The following is a 16112-nucleotide window of genomic DNA, read 5'->3' on the forward strand; positions in this document are numbered from 1 at the left end:
TGGATTGTATTGTATTGTCTCCCATATTTAGCACGTAGTGAAGAGAGGGAGATTGACCCGGAGTCAGCACAAGTTGATCATCTGACCAACGAAGTGCTCAGACTTTCTGTCTTAGAAATGAAGGATGATCTGCAGAGGGAGAGGGTGTGGCAAGAGAGCCATGCTATGTTTCTATTGGATAACCAAAGACAGTTGGCTAAGATAAAAATGAAGGAACAAAGATCCATCTCCAATCCCAAGCAACGCAGGGCAGAGCAAAGGAAGGAAAGAAGGAAGGAGACAGAGAAGCAGCGGTGCATCGTAAAGTCATTCATACCCTGGTCTAGAGTGAATAATTATAGGGCAGTTGAGATGCTCCATCCTCTGTCTCTCTTATCAACCAGAGAGCCACACCACAACCGCAGGACCTGGAGGTCCTTCAACTGCATTGGACCTCAGACAACAAACCGCAAGGAGGTAGTTATGAACCGCCTCCGTTCTGCCTACCGTGTGAAGCACATGCAAGACCACCATGAGTTTGACAACAGTGCTGAGGGTTTCATACTGTGCAGAGAGGCTGAAGACAGGGGTGACAGGGAAGGCGTGGAGGAGGAATTCAAAGGAAAAAGTAAGAAGCCTGCTAAGAGCAAGGGGTTGAAGGGCAAAGAGAGTGGAGGAGTTGAATGTGGTGAGTGGGCTCATTTGCAGGAGGAAGGAGGAGGGACCAAGGACGAGCAGAGTAAAGCCAGGCTGCACACTGGACAGACAAGTAAGGATAAGAGAAAGGAGAAACGTGAGAGAAAAATATGCCCAAAAGAGTCTGAGTTGATTTCAAAGGAATTAGAGAAAATGGGGATTGAGAGAAGAGATCAAGCACAAAAGGATGGGGCTGTGAATAAGACATCTGAGGGCAAGAGTGTCGACTCTGTAGGCAACTTCAGCATAGGGAGACACGAGGGAACGAAGGAGGGCAGAAAAAAGAGGAAAAAAGGGAGAAACAAAAAGAAAGCAATCAGTACATCTGTGGAAGGGGGAGACGATACCATAGAGTTAAAGGAGATCACTGACCAATGTGTGACTGCAGTGACTGATGGCTCAAATGTCAAGGGTGAGAAAGTGATGACATTAACTTTATTTATGACTTGATGATTATGTTGACTTTTTGTCCGGTCAGTGATGTCTGAATGCACTGTATTTTGTCTTCCAGATGTCCTAGTTGGAGAGGTTGACACAGGGCAGGGCCAGAACGCCACAGACTGTGAAGTGAGACAAAATCAAGAGAGAGAAAACACTAACACCTGCACAGAAACAGGCACAAAGAATCATGCTCCAGCCAAGCCTATTCAAGACTCCCAAACATGGAAAATGATAGGCAAGACCCAGGTGAAGATAAAGAAAGAACCTCAAGAGGAGGTTGAGATAAATGAGAGTGAGGACATTGAGCGTGGAAGAGAGACCAACATCCCTGAGGGCCAGGCACGGGAGCAGAGAGGCCAGGGTGAGAAGGGTGTTGGAGCGGCTGGGATGCCGAACAGGAGAGGGACCTGGTTGGATCATAGAGATGGTGGGCCACTGAGAGCTAAGAGGTGGGATGAAACTACAAGCGATAAACAGCCTAGGTTCAGGGACAGGTGGATGGAGGAGAATGGTGAGTGGGACAGATCACATGAGGATCCCGAGTGGAAGCACTGGGGCACCTGGAGAAGGAAGAAAAGAGGCCACACAGAGGAAGACACAGAGGGCAAAGCATGGCAAATACTGGATAGGGATGGAAGTGAGATGCCGGTTGGTGAGGTAGGGAAGGACGAAGATGGAAAGGATAGGAGAGGAAGACGGAAGGGGAGCCACTCACGTCATTCTAGGAAGCAAAGACAGAGAAACAAGTGGAGCAATGAGCTCCATCCTTCAGAGAGCAGTTCTGACTGGAGGAGCAGACAAGAAAAGCTGCCAGCGAGAAATGAGAAGAGTAGGATGGAAAGACAGAGAGGTGAGTCTGTAGGAGAGAGATGTTAAACAGAATGGGCTTTGTGAGGAAATACTAGTATCTAATTTCTTCTTCTTCGTATTATTATTATTATTATTATTATTATTATCTTTTATTTGAGCCGGCACGATTCAAAGATCCACTGACACACTCAGATCAACTGTACAGTACTATAATCCTGTTTTTAATGCAAGGGATGGACGGTACTCAAATTACTCAAAACTAGTCCAGTACCTGTGCCCGTCCAAAACGCCCTTTATTCGCCATGAGAAAACACAAGAGTAACAGCATTTTGGTAACCGAGAGCTGCAGAGTTGTTGAGTCCACACTTCTCATTGCGGCATTTTATGTGAACAGAATTGTTGGTAGCCTACCCTTCCGTTAAAGAAAGAAAAACCTACAATGGTCACTGAAATAACTTGAAACTGACAAAAGTAATAATAAATAAAAATGTACTGAAAATTAACTAATGAAAATCAGACATTGCTTTTGAATTGTGGTTCAACATAATCTTTTTTAAGAAGGCATTTCTGCTTTATTAGGATGGGACAGTGTAAGGACAGGAAAGGTGGGAGAGAGAGAGAGGGGAAGCAAAGAGCGTGGGCCAGATTTTGTTGCACAACCTTTTGAGGCAATCACTGCAATCAAGCGATTTCTGTAGCTCTCAATGAGACTTCTGCATCTGTCAACAGGTATTTTGGCCCACTCCTCGTGAGCAAACTGCTCCAGCTGTCTCAGGTTTGAAGGGTGCCTTCTCCAGACTGCATTTTTCAGCTCCTTCCACAGATGTTCAATAGGATTTAGATCAGGGCTCATAGAAGGCCACCAGAATAGTCCAATGTTTTGCTCTTAGCCATTCTTGGGTGTTTTTAGCTGTGTGTTTTGGGTCATTATCCTGTTGGAGGACCCATTACCTGCGACCGAGACCAAGCTTTCTGACACTGGGCAGCACATTTCGCTCCAGAATGCCTTGATAGCCTTGAGATTTAATTGTACCCTGCATAGATTTAAGACACCCTGTGCCAGATGCAGCAAAGCAACCCCAGAACATAACCGAGCCTTCTCCATGTTTCACAGTAGGTACAGTGTTCTTTTCTTCGTATGCTTCATTTTTTTTCATGTTCACATCTGTGAACATAGAGCTGATGTGACTTGCCAAAAAGCTCCAGTTTTGTCTCATCTGTCCAAAGGACATTCTCCCAGAAGCTTTGTAGCTTGTCAATATGCATTTTGGCAAATTCCAGTCTCGCTTTTTAATGATTTGCTTTTAACAGTGGTGTCCTCCTCAGTCGTCTTCTATTAAGTCAATTTTGGCTCAAACAGCGACGGATGGTGCGATCCAACACTAATGTACCTTGACCTTGGAATTCACCTCTAATGTCTTGGGAAGTTGTTCTGGGCTCTTTGGTTACCATTAGTATTATCCGTCTCTTCAATTTGTCATCAATTTTCCTAGGGAGGTTGGCTACCGTCCCGTGTACTTTAAACTTCTGAATAATATGTGCAACTGTAGTCACAGGAACATCAAGCTGCTTGGAGATGGTCTTATAGCCTTTACCTTTAACATGCTTGTCTATAATTTTCTTTCTAATCTCCTGAGAGAACTCTTTCCTTTGCTCAGACTGACTGATTACAAGTTTGAAGACACCTGTGATGCTAATTAGAGGACACACCTTGAACATGTCCCTATGGTCAAATATTTTCAATCTTTTGTAGGGGTACCATCATTTTTGTCCAGGCCAGTTTCTTTTTTAAAACGATTCTGTTGAACCACAATTCAAAAGCAATGTCTGATTTTCATTAGTTAATTTTCAGTAAATTTGTATTTATTATTACTTTTGTCCATTTCAAGTTATTTCAGTGACCATTGTAGGTTTTTCTTTCTATAACGGAAGGATAGGCTACTGTACCAATACTTTTGTCCACGTGTGTATGTACTGTATTGTCTGGAGATGCGGTAATGTAGACCGAGTGAAAAAAGTCTATGGCATAAACCGGTGCTGGTGGAGAAGGATGGCCGGGGCCGGTGGAGAAGGATGGTAAAGGCTAGTTCCCATAAACGCACAGGCCATTTAGGATTAAGGTGAAGGAAGTTAGGGTTAAAGTTAGGTTTAGTGTTAAGGTTAGGCTTAGCTATATGGTTGGGTTGCGTTTAGGGTTAGGTTGCATAATATGTAGCATAATCTTGAAGCTGGCAACAACATTCACTTCACAGCAACGTTGCCGTAAAGTCTAAGGACGGTAAATTATTTTCGACAATAGATGGACGTTGTCACAACATCGCCTGATGGTAATGTTGCAATTTACCAAACTACAACCTATGTGCAACGTTGCTGCACCCCACTATGTTAGTAGGGTGTACACCGTACTACATGTGACAAATAAAGTAATCTTGATTCTCTTGAAACTTGGTTTAGGGTTGGGGTTAGGGTTTGACTATGTATTTATGGGAACTAGCCTTCTACACAGGCTGTAGCTGTATCCCATCTAGCCACAACTTGCTTATTTGCACAAGTATATAGGTTATCAACCCTATGGGGTTGTATAATTTGATTCGTTTGAAAATATGTAGGCTATGGTTAAAAATTAGGCCCTATATAGATTTCTGTTGCCAGAAATCATATGATTCCTCAGTTAAAAGCTGCATGACATTAATCATCCAACTCGTTGCAGTGTTCTTTGAATTGAGATTTAGAGTTGTGAGGTATTTGTGCAGAAATGCATGTTGTCATTCTTGTGTAATTCTTGAGTAAATACATTTGATTCATCACAAACAAGAATCAAAGGCAGTAATTATGTAGCCCTATAGTTTATGACCAGAAAATGAAATGATTTCAACAAGTTGAACAGAAATGTTTTGAGGAACACGGTTGGCATTTGACTCGGTCCACAACATGTAGGGCTACAAGAAAAACGGAACGTAAAAAAAAAAGTAAATAAAAAAAAGAGCTGATGTCACAACGTGCTGTCCCATTCCTTTTTTGTACAATTTCGAGCACTTTCTTATCTGTGAGGGTTCAGGGTTTGATGGTTTAGGGATTGGGCCATGTCTGTGTAAACACATCTAGAAGAGGCGGAGATCTCGCAAGGCACCGCGAGACTACTTCCCCCCGGTTGCACTGTTGCTTCCGTGTGGCCAAGACTTATCGAAACGCGAGCTAGCCGCTGTAAACAAAAGTTCTCAAGCCGTTTGATTTGACCATTACATTGAACGAAACGATATGCATATCAAAACAGGTAAGTTCTGACAAGTTTTACAGCATTTGTAATATAACGTTTGCTCTGGAATCCCGTTTTGGTAAGGCAACATGCTCCAGTCAAATGCGTGGACAAACGCACCTACCCAACAAGCTAGCTAGCCTAGCCTCCTAGCTTAGCTGGCTACTGAATGAGGGTTAGACGGGTTATTAAACTTTTGCCTTGCAATCTTTTGCTCGACCATACGGTGAATTATATAGCAAATATGTCATTTGTGTATTTATTTATTACGTGTAGTTAGCTATCGACGTTGCCAAACGTTATCTCGTCTCTCCAGAGAAGCTAACGTTAGCTAGCTAATGATTTAGCTTTAGCGGGTTCCGTAACACGTTGCTATGTATGGAGGAACAGCCTAGCCAACCCTGGAAGGAGGCGGTTGCTAGCTCACTAGCTGGCTAACTAGCTATATTGTGGCGAAGTAAATAATTGATTTTTGCTAAATGGCAGGCGGACATTGGTGTCCCATAGGCTGAGAAGTATCTAGTTAGACTCCATTCCCGGCCAGCTAAGGAGGCCAGCCCGTGGTGCCCTGGTGGGTCACGTCTGCGCTCTTTCTAGAAGTGTATAGAACCGATTCAAGGTGAGGTATGAGCCCAGGAATGAACCTGAGGATCCATCTCAAGTTCGGACATAAGAGCAAAATTAGATCTTAAACTAACGACACGTTTATAGGTGATAGAAAACGAACATTTATGTATTTATTTATGAGCATTTATGTTTAGTTCATGTATGTATTCGTTGTTGAATCAGGTGCTCTGACGTGGCAATGTTTGTTTGGAACTCGCAGTCTATTTTTATGGCGGCTGTAATAGACCGCTATTCTTACGGTGCCCTATCTACCCGCCTCACAATCTCAGCGGCTGTAAGAATAGATGCACCCGCAGTTCTTACGGCGCTGAATCTTGTTTTGGGGAATTCTGCTTTCAAAATGTAACCAACTCTAACCCTATCCATAACTATAACCTACATATAAGGTATTTATGGCTATGCATGATGAATGCTTGAAATCGGTACTTCAGGCCGCCATAAAAATAGTCTTTGTTTCAAGTAGCTACATGAAAATTAATCAGGATTTTACATCTAACAGTTGTGTGATTTTTGTCAGGAACATGGGAAGCCAGCAACACAGTGTGTGAGTCAGACACCCTGTGTGATCCAGCGGCACTTGTGTCTTCGACCAACCCAGAGCCACACATTCGCAACCGCCGCTTGTCCCCTGGGTCAGGCAACAGTGGAGGTGGAGGGGGAGGAGGCTGCACCACTAGGCTGGACCAGCAAGCCCGGCAGTTTTCCCCTGAGGGCACCCTGAACGGACCCACGCATGCACATGCCTTCCGCAGAGACAGGGACCGCAGGAGCCAGCAACACAAGGGCCGTGGCCCACGCAGAGAAGGCCCCAGAGGGGCAGGGCGAGTGTCTGACAGGGCCCCAAAGCAGAGCCCAAAGTCGAGGTGGGTGGAGGACAGCCTGTCACTGCTGAAGCCCCCGCCTGCGTTCCCAGTGCAGGATAGCCCAGCCAAGCTACAGCCGGCTGTCAGCTATGCCTCTAAGGTGAAGGCGGGAGCTGTAGGTGGAGCCCTGGAGGAGGATCGGCCTGCTATTGGGGTGCTACTACAGAACCAGTGGGGACTCAGTTTCATCAGTGAGGCCCTACAAGCCACAGAGGGGTCCGGACCCCGACCTGCCCCTACAGAAACATCACAGCCCACAGTCGACAGCAAGCCAGCCAACCCAGCACATGAATTGCATCACACAGTCCAGCCTGGTGGTGAAATAACGATTCCAGCAGCTACCTCAACCCCCATTGGCCAGTGTCCAGAGGAGGAGGAAGAGAGGAATGGGAAGCTGCTGCTCAGTTGTCGCCATCTAGTGGAGGCCTTGAAATATCACAACCAAGGTGAAGGAAGAACTGGTTGATTAAGGGGTTTTGGAATTCTGTTTGCAGCAGTTCTGGGATGTCATTAAAATGTTCTGAACTATAAAATATTTTGTGTGAGGTGATGTCCCTAATGTGGTTGAGCATGCCATTATACTTGAACTGAGTATTGTCAACTTGCACTGAATTCTAATGCCCTTCTCTCTCATCTTTTAGAATGGAACACCATTTACAACAACCAGAAACAAGGTGAGCACTCACTGATTAGAGGACTGTCGGTCCATTGTTGAAATTTGGGTTGTATTTATATGCATTAAACATGGCATGGCGTAGTACTTACTTGTTTTGTTCTTAAGTTATTTGGCTAATTCTGCTGTACCTAATGTTAGAAATTGGCTCCAACTAAAGCTTGAAGTTTAGGCCTTCAAGTATCCAGTGTGCTCATGTAATAATATGTACTTTGCATTGCAATAATTTCATTTCAGATCCAAAAAAGGTTGTCTGGTTGAAGAACTCCCTGGAACAGCCAGTCTAGCAGCAGCCCCCCCCCCCCCCCATACACATCAAGTCAACCACACCCCCATTTCACACATGAACACTGCACTCAGGTTGATGTCTTTACACAAAGCCACACTGAGACACTTTGGACTAACTCCTTGATGAAACAAGGACATTTTCTAACGCCTTACAAGAAGCCTGCCTTAATTAATTGGACCTGGAGCCCTGTCTCTGCTCGTAACGATTCTTTTAACATCGTACAGAGCTGGTATTTTTTAAACAACCTTTAAGAGCTGTCATTTTATTGTAAAGAGCTGCAGTTTTATCATACAGTTCCTCTGTATATGCGAGTGGTCAATCAAGCACTTTCTAATCCGTTGTGACCAATCCTTGTATGCTTACCTTACCAGACTGATTTTGTTTTTAGAGCACACATTTGAAAATGTCTTGTACCTGCTTCCATTCACAATACATTTACACAGGGGACTCATGTAACCATGTCTCCAGTTTACATTGGGGTGCAGTCGGCAGCACAATAAGAATGCACCCTACCCATGTCTGATCTTAATGCTGTTTTTTTTTTTTGTACCCTGATTGGGTGAATGTTACTCGTAAATCTATAAGGGATCACACTTGCTCAGTATGTTCTCTGATTTGAAAATTATATCAAAAGAAAAAAACTACACTGGAGGAGGATTGTAAGTGAACAGTATTGCTTAATAAAATTGAATGAACTTGACATGCTGTGTGGACTGATGCTGAAGCGCCAACATTTAATTTGACTTTGACAATGTATATGCCGTTTGTTGCTATGAATGCAGTACATCAATCTCACATGACATGTTATTTATTACAAATAGACATATATATGCATGGGAATATGAAACACTGGTTATTCTCAGTACAAAGTTGGAAAAATTGATGTGTTGTATGGTTTCGTTCATTTTTGAATACGTGTTCTATATTGAAAGTGTCCAAACACAACATTTTCATACTGTTGAAGATCCCCTTTCCTCGCTTATGACAGCTGTGCTGAGGCTCACTGGACAAAAGTGAGGTATTCTCTCTACATTCTTTCCCTCCAGCATGACACATCTTGTCCTCTTAACTAATGGGGGAAGAAGTGCATGTTGCAGCCTGTCAATCTCTCCATGTCACCTCCACTTCATCTGTTCGGTACCTGAAAATATTAACATGGCTTAGACTTTATGATATTGGTTATATTTTACAAAAAAAAAGGAAAGCAGATAATGTGTTTTTTTTTACCTTTGTGTAATCCAGGAATCTGACAGCTCAGTCACCTGCCCTGATTGGAACATCTCCCATCCAGCCTGTGCAATCATCGCTCCATTATCTATGCAAAATCTATGGCACCAAAGCATTAATAATATCACTGTAAAATGGCAAGTATGAGTATCAACACTAACCATCACAGTTAGATGGATCAGGATAAGCCTGGCTCCAGCCCCTGAATCTTGGAGTTTTCAAATTTTCGAAATGCAATTTAGGGTAGGGAAAAGCTCTCTTCCAGAGAGGCCAATCAGCGTCCTTTGAATGCGATGACAATTAAACTGCACAACGTGATTGGTTAGGGAATTAACTAATCCATGAGGACCCCTTCGGCAATGCCCATCTCAGAAAACTGCTGAAATGGGAGCTTATTCAGACTAAATAATAAAGTGAAATGAAATGGCAATTAAATGAAATGGCAATTCAGTCTGAGTGTCAGGGTTATACTAAAGGTTGTATTGTAGGGATATATTCAAGCTTATTTACCTTTCATCTGTAGCAAACAGCTTTGCTCCTCTCTCCTTGCACATGACCCCCATCATTTCCTGCAGACGGAGATTACCTGCAAAATAAAATGGCATGTCTGTCTGTGCACTTCCATCCACAGTGGCATATGAAACCTATTTCAGTATTGGAGAAAGAATAACTCACAGCCAACCCCTCCGACGATGAGCACCTCCTGGGAGCCGCAGTGAGCCATGGCCCTCTCTGTGATCTCCACTAGCATGGAAAACACTGTCTCCTACAGCGAACATGGGCATGGGAGAAAGAGTACAAAATTGCTAATACAGCCTCTATCACAGGCAGCATTGCAGAGTAACATACCTACCTGTAGTGAGAAGCACAGGTCTTCTGGTGTACACTGGCCAGAGCTCAGCATCTTGTTGGCAGCCTCCTGCAGTCAACATAAATTACAGTAACATGAGTAGGTTAAAAGGAAACCCCAATGCAATGCAGTTCGTCCGCTTTAGCACTGTTTCTTACCTCAATGTAGGATAGAATCCCAGAGAATGACACGTCCATCCCCTTCACTGTGTACGGAAGCTCCACATACTTGGTACCTCTGTGGATGCATTGAGATGCAATTACAGATTTTAAGTTTGAAATTGCTACACTCAGGGGCAAATACTGGCAGTACTATGCTGGTTTCAAAGCACATTTAGTAGGCCTGCTTACTTCTTAGCCATCTGCTCGATATTGTACCCTGGGCTGGGGTCATTTGAAATCTGATCATAAAAGAAGAGTATCACAAGTATTATTCAAATGAAATAATTATATAAGAACAGCATTCAACAGCACTGTGTAGAGAACAAATTCTGCCTACCTTTATAACTCTGGCGAACCTGTCCAAGCAGTTGCCCACTGCTATGTCAATGGTCTCACCAAATATCCTATACCGCCGTTCTGAGTATGCAATTACCTGAAAGCAGGAGCACATGGAGAGATTGCCTTACATTGCACAGCTTAAATAGGGGGAATCATACGCCTTGTTTACTTGTGTAGAATATCTAGTAAGACATGTCCGAATAAGAGTGTATGGGTATTGACCTGTGTATTACCCCCACTAACATAGAGTACTGTGGGGTTGTTAGCCTGGGTGATGAGGCGGCCCATTTCGACGTGTCCAATACAGTGGTTGACACCCAGGAGAGGTTTCCCCCACAGCTGGGCCACAGTACGTGCCACCAAGGCCACGGTCACCAGAGGGGCACCCATACCTGGACCTGAAGACAGGAAAGACTTCTGACTACTGTTTTTGAACCGCAGTGTATGGAGTCATGAAAGGTAACCACAGCTTGGTATTAACATAGGAGTCTATGAGGTTTACCTTTAGTGTATGCCACACAGTCAATGTCAGCAGGTTTCAGCCCTGCCTCCTCTAGGGCTTCCTTCAGGACAGTTAGGATGACGCCACGGTGATGTCTGGCTGTCTCACTGGGCAGGAACCCTAGGATCGAGGCTCAACTGTTAATTGTGGGGTTGGGTTGCCTATGCTGGGCAAGTTTTTCAAAGCTTCATCGTTCATTATTTCTATCAAACCAACTTGCCTTGTCCAGGGGGTGTGATGTAGGTGCGCCTCGGGTTGGAGAGTACTTCTCCATCCCTTATGATACCCACGCCAATCTTGTTGGCACTACCCTCAAATCCTATCACAACAGTCATGGCAGCTGTAGGAGGGAGAGTGATTGAGTGATGATGACAATGCAATAATGTTGACTCTCATACACGCCACAGTTATCTAAGCGCATGTAGACAGGACAAACTTGTAAGCAAGCTCAAGATTTACGATGCTTACTAACTAGTTAACCTACATGATGGGTGGGTAACTTGCTAACGTTGACTAAATATTAGCATGCAGTCAAACTGACAGCAGGTGCTATGTCCATTGTAGCAGCGAACTCGTTTTTTTCTCTAATTATTCTGGCACACCACACCACCATCGGTATCTAATTGTATTGATAAATAGCCCAATACATATACTGAAATGTATAGATTTGTAGAAGTTTGCAGAGCCACTTCCTAACCAACCTTTGTTACTGTCGGAAGCTACAAGGACCAGTTTGGAGGGATCCTCCTGATTTTCTGACAGAAATCAATCTCACAGAGAACACCAGAACAGAGTTACCAACATCCACTAATTTTAATAGATAAAGGTATTAGTTGAAGAAGTGTAACATTTGAAAAGAAAGTCCTAAATGCGGGCGAACTCATTCATTGAGTCTGAGATTCGATCAGGCATAACATTGGCCAGCCTCTTAGCACATGTGCCCCTATTCTCATTAGCTCAGTGCTGCTGCTTTGTTGTGGAGAAGTGACTGTGATTGTGCAAGATTGCATCTTTTTTGTTGTGAACGTACAAAGTAAGAAAACTGGTCTTTCTATCTTGTTCATGGCAAAATTGCATTAGCAACAAGAAAATAATCGTAACTTCAAAATCAGGTTGATTGCTCGTATTGGTGTTTTCCATTCATTCAACTGGTTTTATTCTCCTTACGAGGCCGCAGTGTTTCTACCAGAGTTGGCTGCTAGCTAACGTAAGCTAGCTACCTCGCTAGCTAGTCACTTTGACGCAGATGATATAGCCTAATTAGCTAGCCACTTTATAAAGACGTTCAAGTCTGGAGGTCAGAGATTTCCCCCCATGTGTATTGGATGTATGCAATGCAGATAAGTGCACCGAATAAAATCGTCTTTATTCCTTTCAGCGGCGCGTGTGTTGTGTGTACTACGTGTCGTGTGTCTGCAGGGTGTGTGTGCTTTCAGAGCGACTGCGAGGATGTCCAAAAGAGGAAAGAAGAATGAAGAGGTGACCGGAGAAGGTGACCATGAAAACGGCGCAGGTGCGTCATCAGATTTATTCAGTGTCGCATAATAAATGTGTTGATGTCTGACATGTCAGTCTAATCAATTTCCGGTTTTCAACTTGTAGCCCCTGCTGCTAAAAAAGGGAAAAAGGCGAAGGAGCCGGAGGCTCCAGTGCTGTATGAAGACCATCCTGATAAGATGATTAGTAAGGATGACCGTGCTGCCAACATGAAGATCACCTCGTGGAACGTAGATGGGCTAAGAGCATGGGTCAAGAAGAATGGCCTGGATGTAAGTTGGAGGACAAAGGAACCAAAAAGCAACATAAATGGACATTTCAGCTCCTATAGTTTATCGTTGTGTAAGTGCAATAGGAAAGAGAGCCACTCAATTAGCGGAAGCCAACTCTTCCATCTCTTTTCTTATCCAGTGGGTGCGTGAGGAGGATCCAGATGTTCTGTGCCTGCAGGAGACCAAGTGCGCTGAAAAGTCCCTCCCTGCTGATATCACCTCCATGCCAGAGTTCCCTCACAAGTACTGGGCTGGCTCAGACGAAAAGGAGGGCTACAGTGGTGTGGCTATGCTGTGCAAGACCAAGCCCATCAATGTTACCTATGGCATAGGTGAGACTAGTTAAAGCTATGTACTACATAAGCAAAGTGAGAACTGTAGCAGTAATGTGTGCAGAAAATAACCGAATTGGCTTACCTTCTTCAGAAACCTGTCTGACCATGCATGGTGTGTTGATGTTTCTCTTGCCCATCAGGTAAAGAAGAGCATGACAAGGAGGGCCGCGTCATCACCGCAGAGTTCCCCACCTTCTTTTTGGTCACGGCCTACGTGCCCAACGCCAGTCGCGGCCTGGTGCGCCTGGACTACCGCAAAACCTGGGACGTGGACTTCAGGGCCTACCTCTGTGACCTGGACAAGAGAAAGCCCCTGGTGCTCTGTGGTGATCTCAATGTGGCCCATGAGGAGATTGACCTGAAGAACTCCAAAGGCAACAAAAAAAATGCTGGCCACACCCCTGAGGAGCGCGAAGGCTTCAGCCAGCTGTTAGCTGCTGGCTTCATCGACAGCTTCCGCAAGCTGTATCCAGAGCAGGCCAACGCGTACACCTTTTGGACCTACATGATGAACTCCCGGTCCAAGAATGTGGGCTGGAGGCTGGACTACTTTGTGTTGTCCTCCGCTCTGCTGCCTGGCTTGTGTGACAGCAAGATCCGCAACAAGGCTATGGGGAGTGACCACTGCCCCATTACTCTACATATAGCCGTGTAAGCTAAAGTCTGGCTGGTCCCTAAGTTAGCTAGACCATATTCCCCCAATAATTCTAGGAGCTACCATGCATAGTTTTCTCCTTACATGAAGCTATTGTGTTCCAGATGTTGTATTCCCAACCTAACTACTGAAACTAATCTGTATACCGGTGTGCTCTCCGTTTGAGGCAGACATCTGATCTAGGAACATGACAGCTACAGCAACTGAGACTCTGAAATTTATTTAGTTACCCTGAATCTCTTAAGAATTGGTGTTAATTTACTTATCTTTTTCTGATTGTCAAACTACCCAAGTATTGTTCAGTATAAGCCTTTATCCTATATTTTTCAACCACACCAGTATGGTGTGCCTATTTGTAAGACAGGTCAGGGAAACTGTTACATCACTCTGATGTTATGATTGACTCATTGTACACTTTGTGAAACATGTCGGTAGTATTGCTACCAGTTTGTGGAAACATTGCTCTATTGATGGGACCGTGAAAACAGCAAGCCAAGCAATTTCCTTGAATAAACATATACTTGATTCCATCATGGTACAGATTTTGTATGCAAACGTTCAAGACGTGACATGAGACCAACTATCACCCACTGTAGTCTGTAGTTAATGTACACGTCTGTTTTTATAAGCCTTCTTTCATACCAATGCTTGCCGTTTGTAGATGTGAAATGCACCCATGCCATAAATAAAAAGTTAAGTTTCAAATAATGCTTGCTCTTTTAGACATCCTTTATTGGTTATTCTTCAGGTCTTGTGATATAGGCTACATTCTGTAAAGATTATTATTATTTGATAAAAATCTCACCGCTCTGTACTTAGCAAAACAAATGAATATAATTTACATAACCTACTTATAGCATTCTGATGCAGACCAAGATTTGTTAGGATAAATATATTCTTTTATAATGTCACAATTTCTATGCAGAACAATGGAATTTTCAATAGCATCTAATGAATCTTCATGATCATAAGGTAATTACAATCACTTCTGGTTGGCTGTCACAGTGGCTATCATAGAAACTCAAACTATTCTACCAAACAGATTAATGTATGAGTTATCGAAACTTTGGAGTATGAGTCCTCATGTGCATCTTGAGGTGATATGACTGTCTGAAGCCCTTTCCACACTCTACACACAAGTAGGGCTTCTCCCCGGTGTGCGTTCGTTGATGTCTCTTCAGACGGTTGGCACTGAGGAAGCTCTTGTCACACTGGGCACAAGTGTAGGGTCGCACCCCCGTATGGTAGCGCAGGTGAATGGTCAGGTAGCAGGACTGTGTAAACTTCTTCCCACAGTGGGGGCACTGGAATGGCTTGTGTCCTGAGTGGAAGCGCTCATGCTTCAGCAGCTCGGCATGGGAGAAGAAGCCTTTCCCACAGTCAGAGCACAGGTAAGGTCTAACCCCCGAGTGTGTTAGCTCGTGTCTGGTTAGGGTAGCCTTGTACACAAAGGTCTTGTCGCACTGGGAGCAGCTGAAGACGTTCTCTCTAGTGTGGCAGCGTTCATGCTTCTTCATGTTCCGCTCCCTCTTGAAGCTCTTGCCACAGAAAGCGCACATGTAGGGCATCTCCTCGGAATGGATCTTCAGGTGACTCAGCAACCCTCCCCTGTAGAGGAAACCCTTCCCGCACTGCTTGCACTGGTGCGGCCGCTCAGCCTGGTGGGTGCGCTGGTGTGCTGCCAGAGAGGCCTTGCAGGCAAAGTTCTTCCCGCAGGTGCAGATGTGCAGCCGCTCCTCTTGGTGGGTCTGCAGGTGCCTGTTGAGGTAGGTTGCGCAAGTGAAGCCCAGGTCACAGCGGGGACATTTGTGAGGACGCTCGGCCTTGTCAGCATTTTCCACATGGGTCTTCAGGTGTCTGACCAGCGCGGACTTCCAGGCGAATGTTCGGCCGCATTCAGAACACAGGTATGAACCATTCGCCATGTGGGTGCTCTTGTGGTCTCTGAAGGCCGACAAGGACTTGAAGCTCTCTCCACAGATCAGACAGTCATACGTGCGTCCGTCCTTGTGTGTGTTTTTGTGCCTTTCCAGTGACTGTTTGAAGGAGAAGCAGCGTCCACATTGGGTGCACAGATATGGTCGCTCCCCGGTGTGAATGCGTCGATGGGCTTTCAGCAGAGACTGGAACTTGAATGTCTTCTCACATTCTGGACAGTCATAGCAGCCAGCCGGGCCTGTCTGGGGCTCAAAGGACAGCGAGTCGTCTTGAGCCTCCCCGCCAGACTGGACCATTTCGATATGCTGCTGGACGAGTGCCTTGTCTAGGGTGGAACTGTCTGCAGTTGCCCCTTGAGAAAAGAAAACGTGATTGAGATGAAAGAAATGTGGCAACTAGATCCCAATGGACTAAACGATGAATTACATTAGTGTCGCTCACCTTCCTTTCCTTCCTTTGCAGAAACCATCTGTGAGCCATATGAATGTTCATCACTGTCAAAGACATAAACTATGCATTAGCATCAATCGCAGCATTTCAAGGTGGAGCATAACACATGAAATCATATGTTTTTCAGCAAATTGTCTAGTTAAAATGTACCTGTTGAAGGGCACTGGCTTGGTCTCTGGAGGCTTCACCACACCACTACCCAATCTCCTCTTAGGAGCCATGATCTTTCCCTTGTGTTTCTGCAGGTTGATA

The 16112-nt window shown here is 44.6% G+C and overlaps 4 protein-coding genes and 1 long non-coding RNA gene across 7 annotated transcripts; 2 read left to right on the top strand and 3 right to left on the bottom strand.

Moving 5' to 3' along the window:
• Positions 1 to 5073: 5073 nt before the first annotated feature.
• On the top strand, positions 5074 to 8334 carry LOC311317100 (uncharacterized protein). The gene is made up of 4 exons (XM_084448114.1): positions 5074 to 5200; positions 6327 to 7118; positions 7314 to 7346; positions 7583 to 8334. The coding sequence occupies exons 1-4, from the start codon at positions 5185 to 5187 to the stop codon at positions 7630 to 7632; spliced, it is 891 nt and encodes a 296-aa protein (XP_084304240.1). The 5' UTR covers positions 5074 to 5184; the 3' UTR covers positions 7633 to 8334.
• Positions 8335 to 8420: 86 nt separating this feature from the next.
• Positions 8421 to 11430, bottom strand: osgep (O-sialoglycoprotein endopeptidase). The gene is made up of 12 exons (XM_084448194.1): positions 11415 to 11430; positions 10934 to 11053; positions 10714 to 10833; positions 10434 to 10609; positions 10210 to 10305; positions 10062 to 10111; positions 9870 to 9948; positions 9715 to 9780; positions 9537 to 9627; positions 9372 to 9447; positions 8862 to 8960; positions 8421 to 8775 (listed from the first exon to the last, which is right to left on the bottom strand). The coding sequence occupies exons 2-12, from the start codon at positions 11046 to 11048 to the stop codon at positions 8736 to 8738; spliced, it is 1008 nt and encodes a 335-aa protein (XP_084304320.1). The 5' UTR covers positions 11049 to 11053; positions 11415 to 11430; the 3' UTR covers positions 8421 to 8735.
• Positions 11431 to 11701: 271 nt separating this feature from the next.
• apex1 (APEX nuclease (multifunctional DNA repair enzyme) 1) lies at positions 11702 to 14141 on the top strand. Of its 3 annotated transcripts, none has more exons than XM_084448157.1 (5): positions 11702 to 11746; positions 12133 to 12226; positions 12316 to 12482; positions 12622 to 12814; positions 12958 to 14141. In XM_084448157.1, the coding sequence occupies exons 2-5, from the start codon at positions 12163 to 12165 to the stop codon at positions 13470 to 13472; spliced, it is 939 nt and encodes a 312-aa protein (XP_084304283.1). In that variant the 5' UTR covers positions 11702 to 11746; positions 12133 to 12162; the 3' UTR covers positions 13473 to 14141. The 3 variants fall into 3 exon arrangements, with proteins under 3 accessions (XP_084304283.1, XP_084304281.1, XP_084304282.1); XM_084448155.1 differs by having other exon boundaries at positions 11708 to 11746; positions 12092 to 12226; XM_084448156.1 differs by lacking the exon at positions 11702 to 11746 and having other exon boundaries at positions 11756 to 12226.
• Positions 14142 to 14286: 145 nt separating this feature from the next.
• On the bottom strand, positions 14287 to 15472 carry LOC311317098 (uncharacterized protein). Its single transcript, XM_084448113.1, has one exon. The coding sequence runs from the start codon at positions 15395 to 15397 to the stop codon at positions 14528 to 14530; it is 870 nt and encodes a 289-aa protein (XP_084304239.1). The 5' UTR covers positions 15398 to 15472; the 3' UTR covers positions 14287 to 14527.
• A 189-nt stretch (positions 15473 to 15661) lies between these two features.
• LOC311316605 lies at positions 15662 to 16109 on the bottom strand. The gene is made up of 3 exons (XR_014630723.1): positions 16011 to 16109; positions 15852 to 15904; positions 15662 to 15762 (listed from the first exon to the last, which is right to left on the bottom strand). It is a non-coding gene; the product is annotated as an uncharacterized lncRNA (long non-coding RNA).
• Between the last annotated feature and the right edge of the window lie 3 nt (positions 16110 to 16112).

Source organism: Borostomias antarcticus (assembly GCF_949987555.1).
Source record: "Borostomias antarcticus genome assembly, chromosome: 13".
In the NCBI taxonomy this organism is placed as follows: Eukaryota; Metazoa; Chordata; class Actinopteri; order Stomiiformes; family Stomiidae; genus Borostomias; species Borostomias antarcticus.

Coding starts and splice junctions, on each gene's coding strand:
- LOC311317100 (XM_084448114.1), top strand. Junction 7,119..7,313: donor CTTGAAATATCACAACCAAG/GTGAAGGAAGAA, acceptor CTCATCTTTTAG/AATGGAACACCATTTACAAC. Junction 7,347..7,582: donor TTACAACAACCAGAAACAAG/GTGAGCACTCAC, acceptor ATTTCATTTCAG/ATCCAAAAAAGGTTGTCTGG.
- osgep (XM_084448194.1), bottom strand. CDS start 11,048: ATGACTGTTGTGATAGGATTTGAGGGTAGTGCCAACAAGATTGGCGTG. Junction 9,628..9,714: donor ACCTGTGCTTCTCACTACAG/GTAGGTATGTTA, acceptor TGTTCGCTGTAG/GAGACAGTGTTTTCCATGCT. Junction 8,776..8,861: donor GATTCCTGGATTACACAAAG/GTAAAAAAAAAC, acceptor TAATATTTTCAG/GTACCGAACAGATGAAGTGG.
- apex1 (XM_084448157.1), top strand. CDS start 12,163: ATGTCCAAAAGAGGAAAGAAGAATGAAGAGGTGACCGGAGAAGGTGAC. Junction 12,483..12,621: donor TCAAGAAGAATGGCCTGGAT/GTAAGTTGGAGG, acceptor TTTCTTATCCAG/TGGGTGCGTGAGGAGGATCC. Junction 12,815..12,957: donor CAATGTTACCTATGGCATAG/GTGAGACTAGTT, acceptor CTTGCCCATCAG/GTAAAGAAGAGCATGACAAG.
- LOC311317098 (XM_084448113.1), bottom strand. CDS start 15,397: ATGGCGAATGGTTCATACCTGTGTTCTGAATGCGGCCGAACATTCGCC.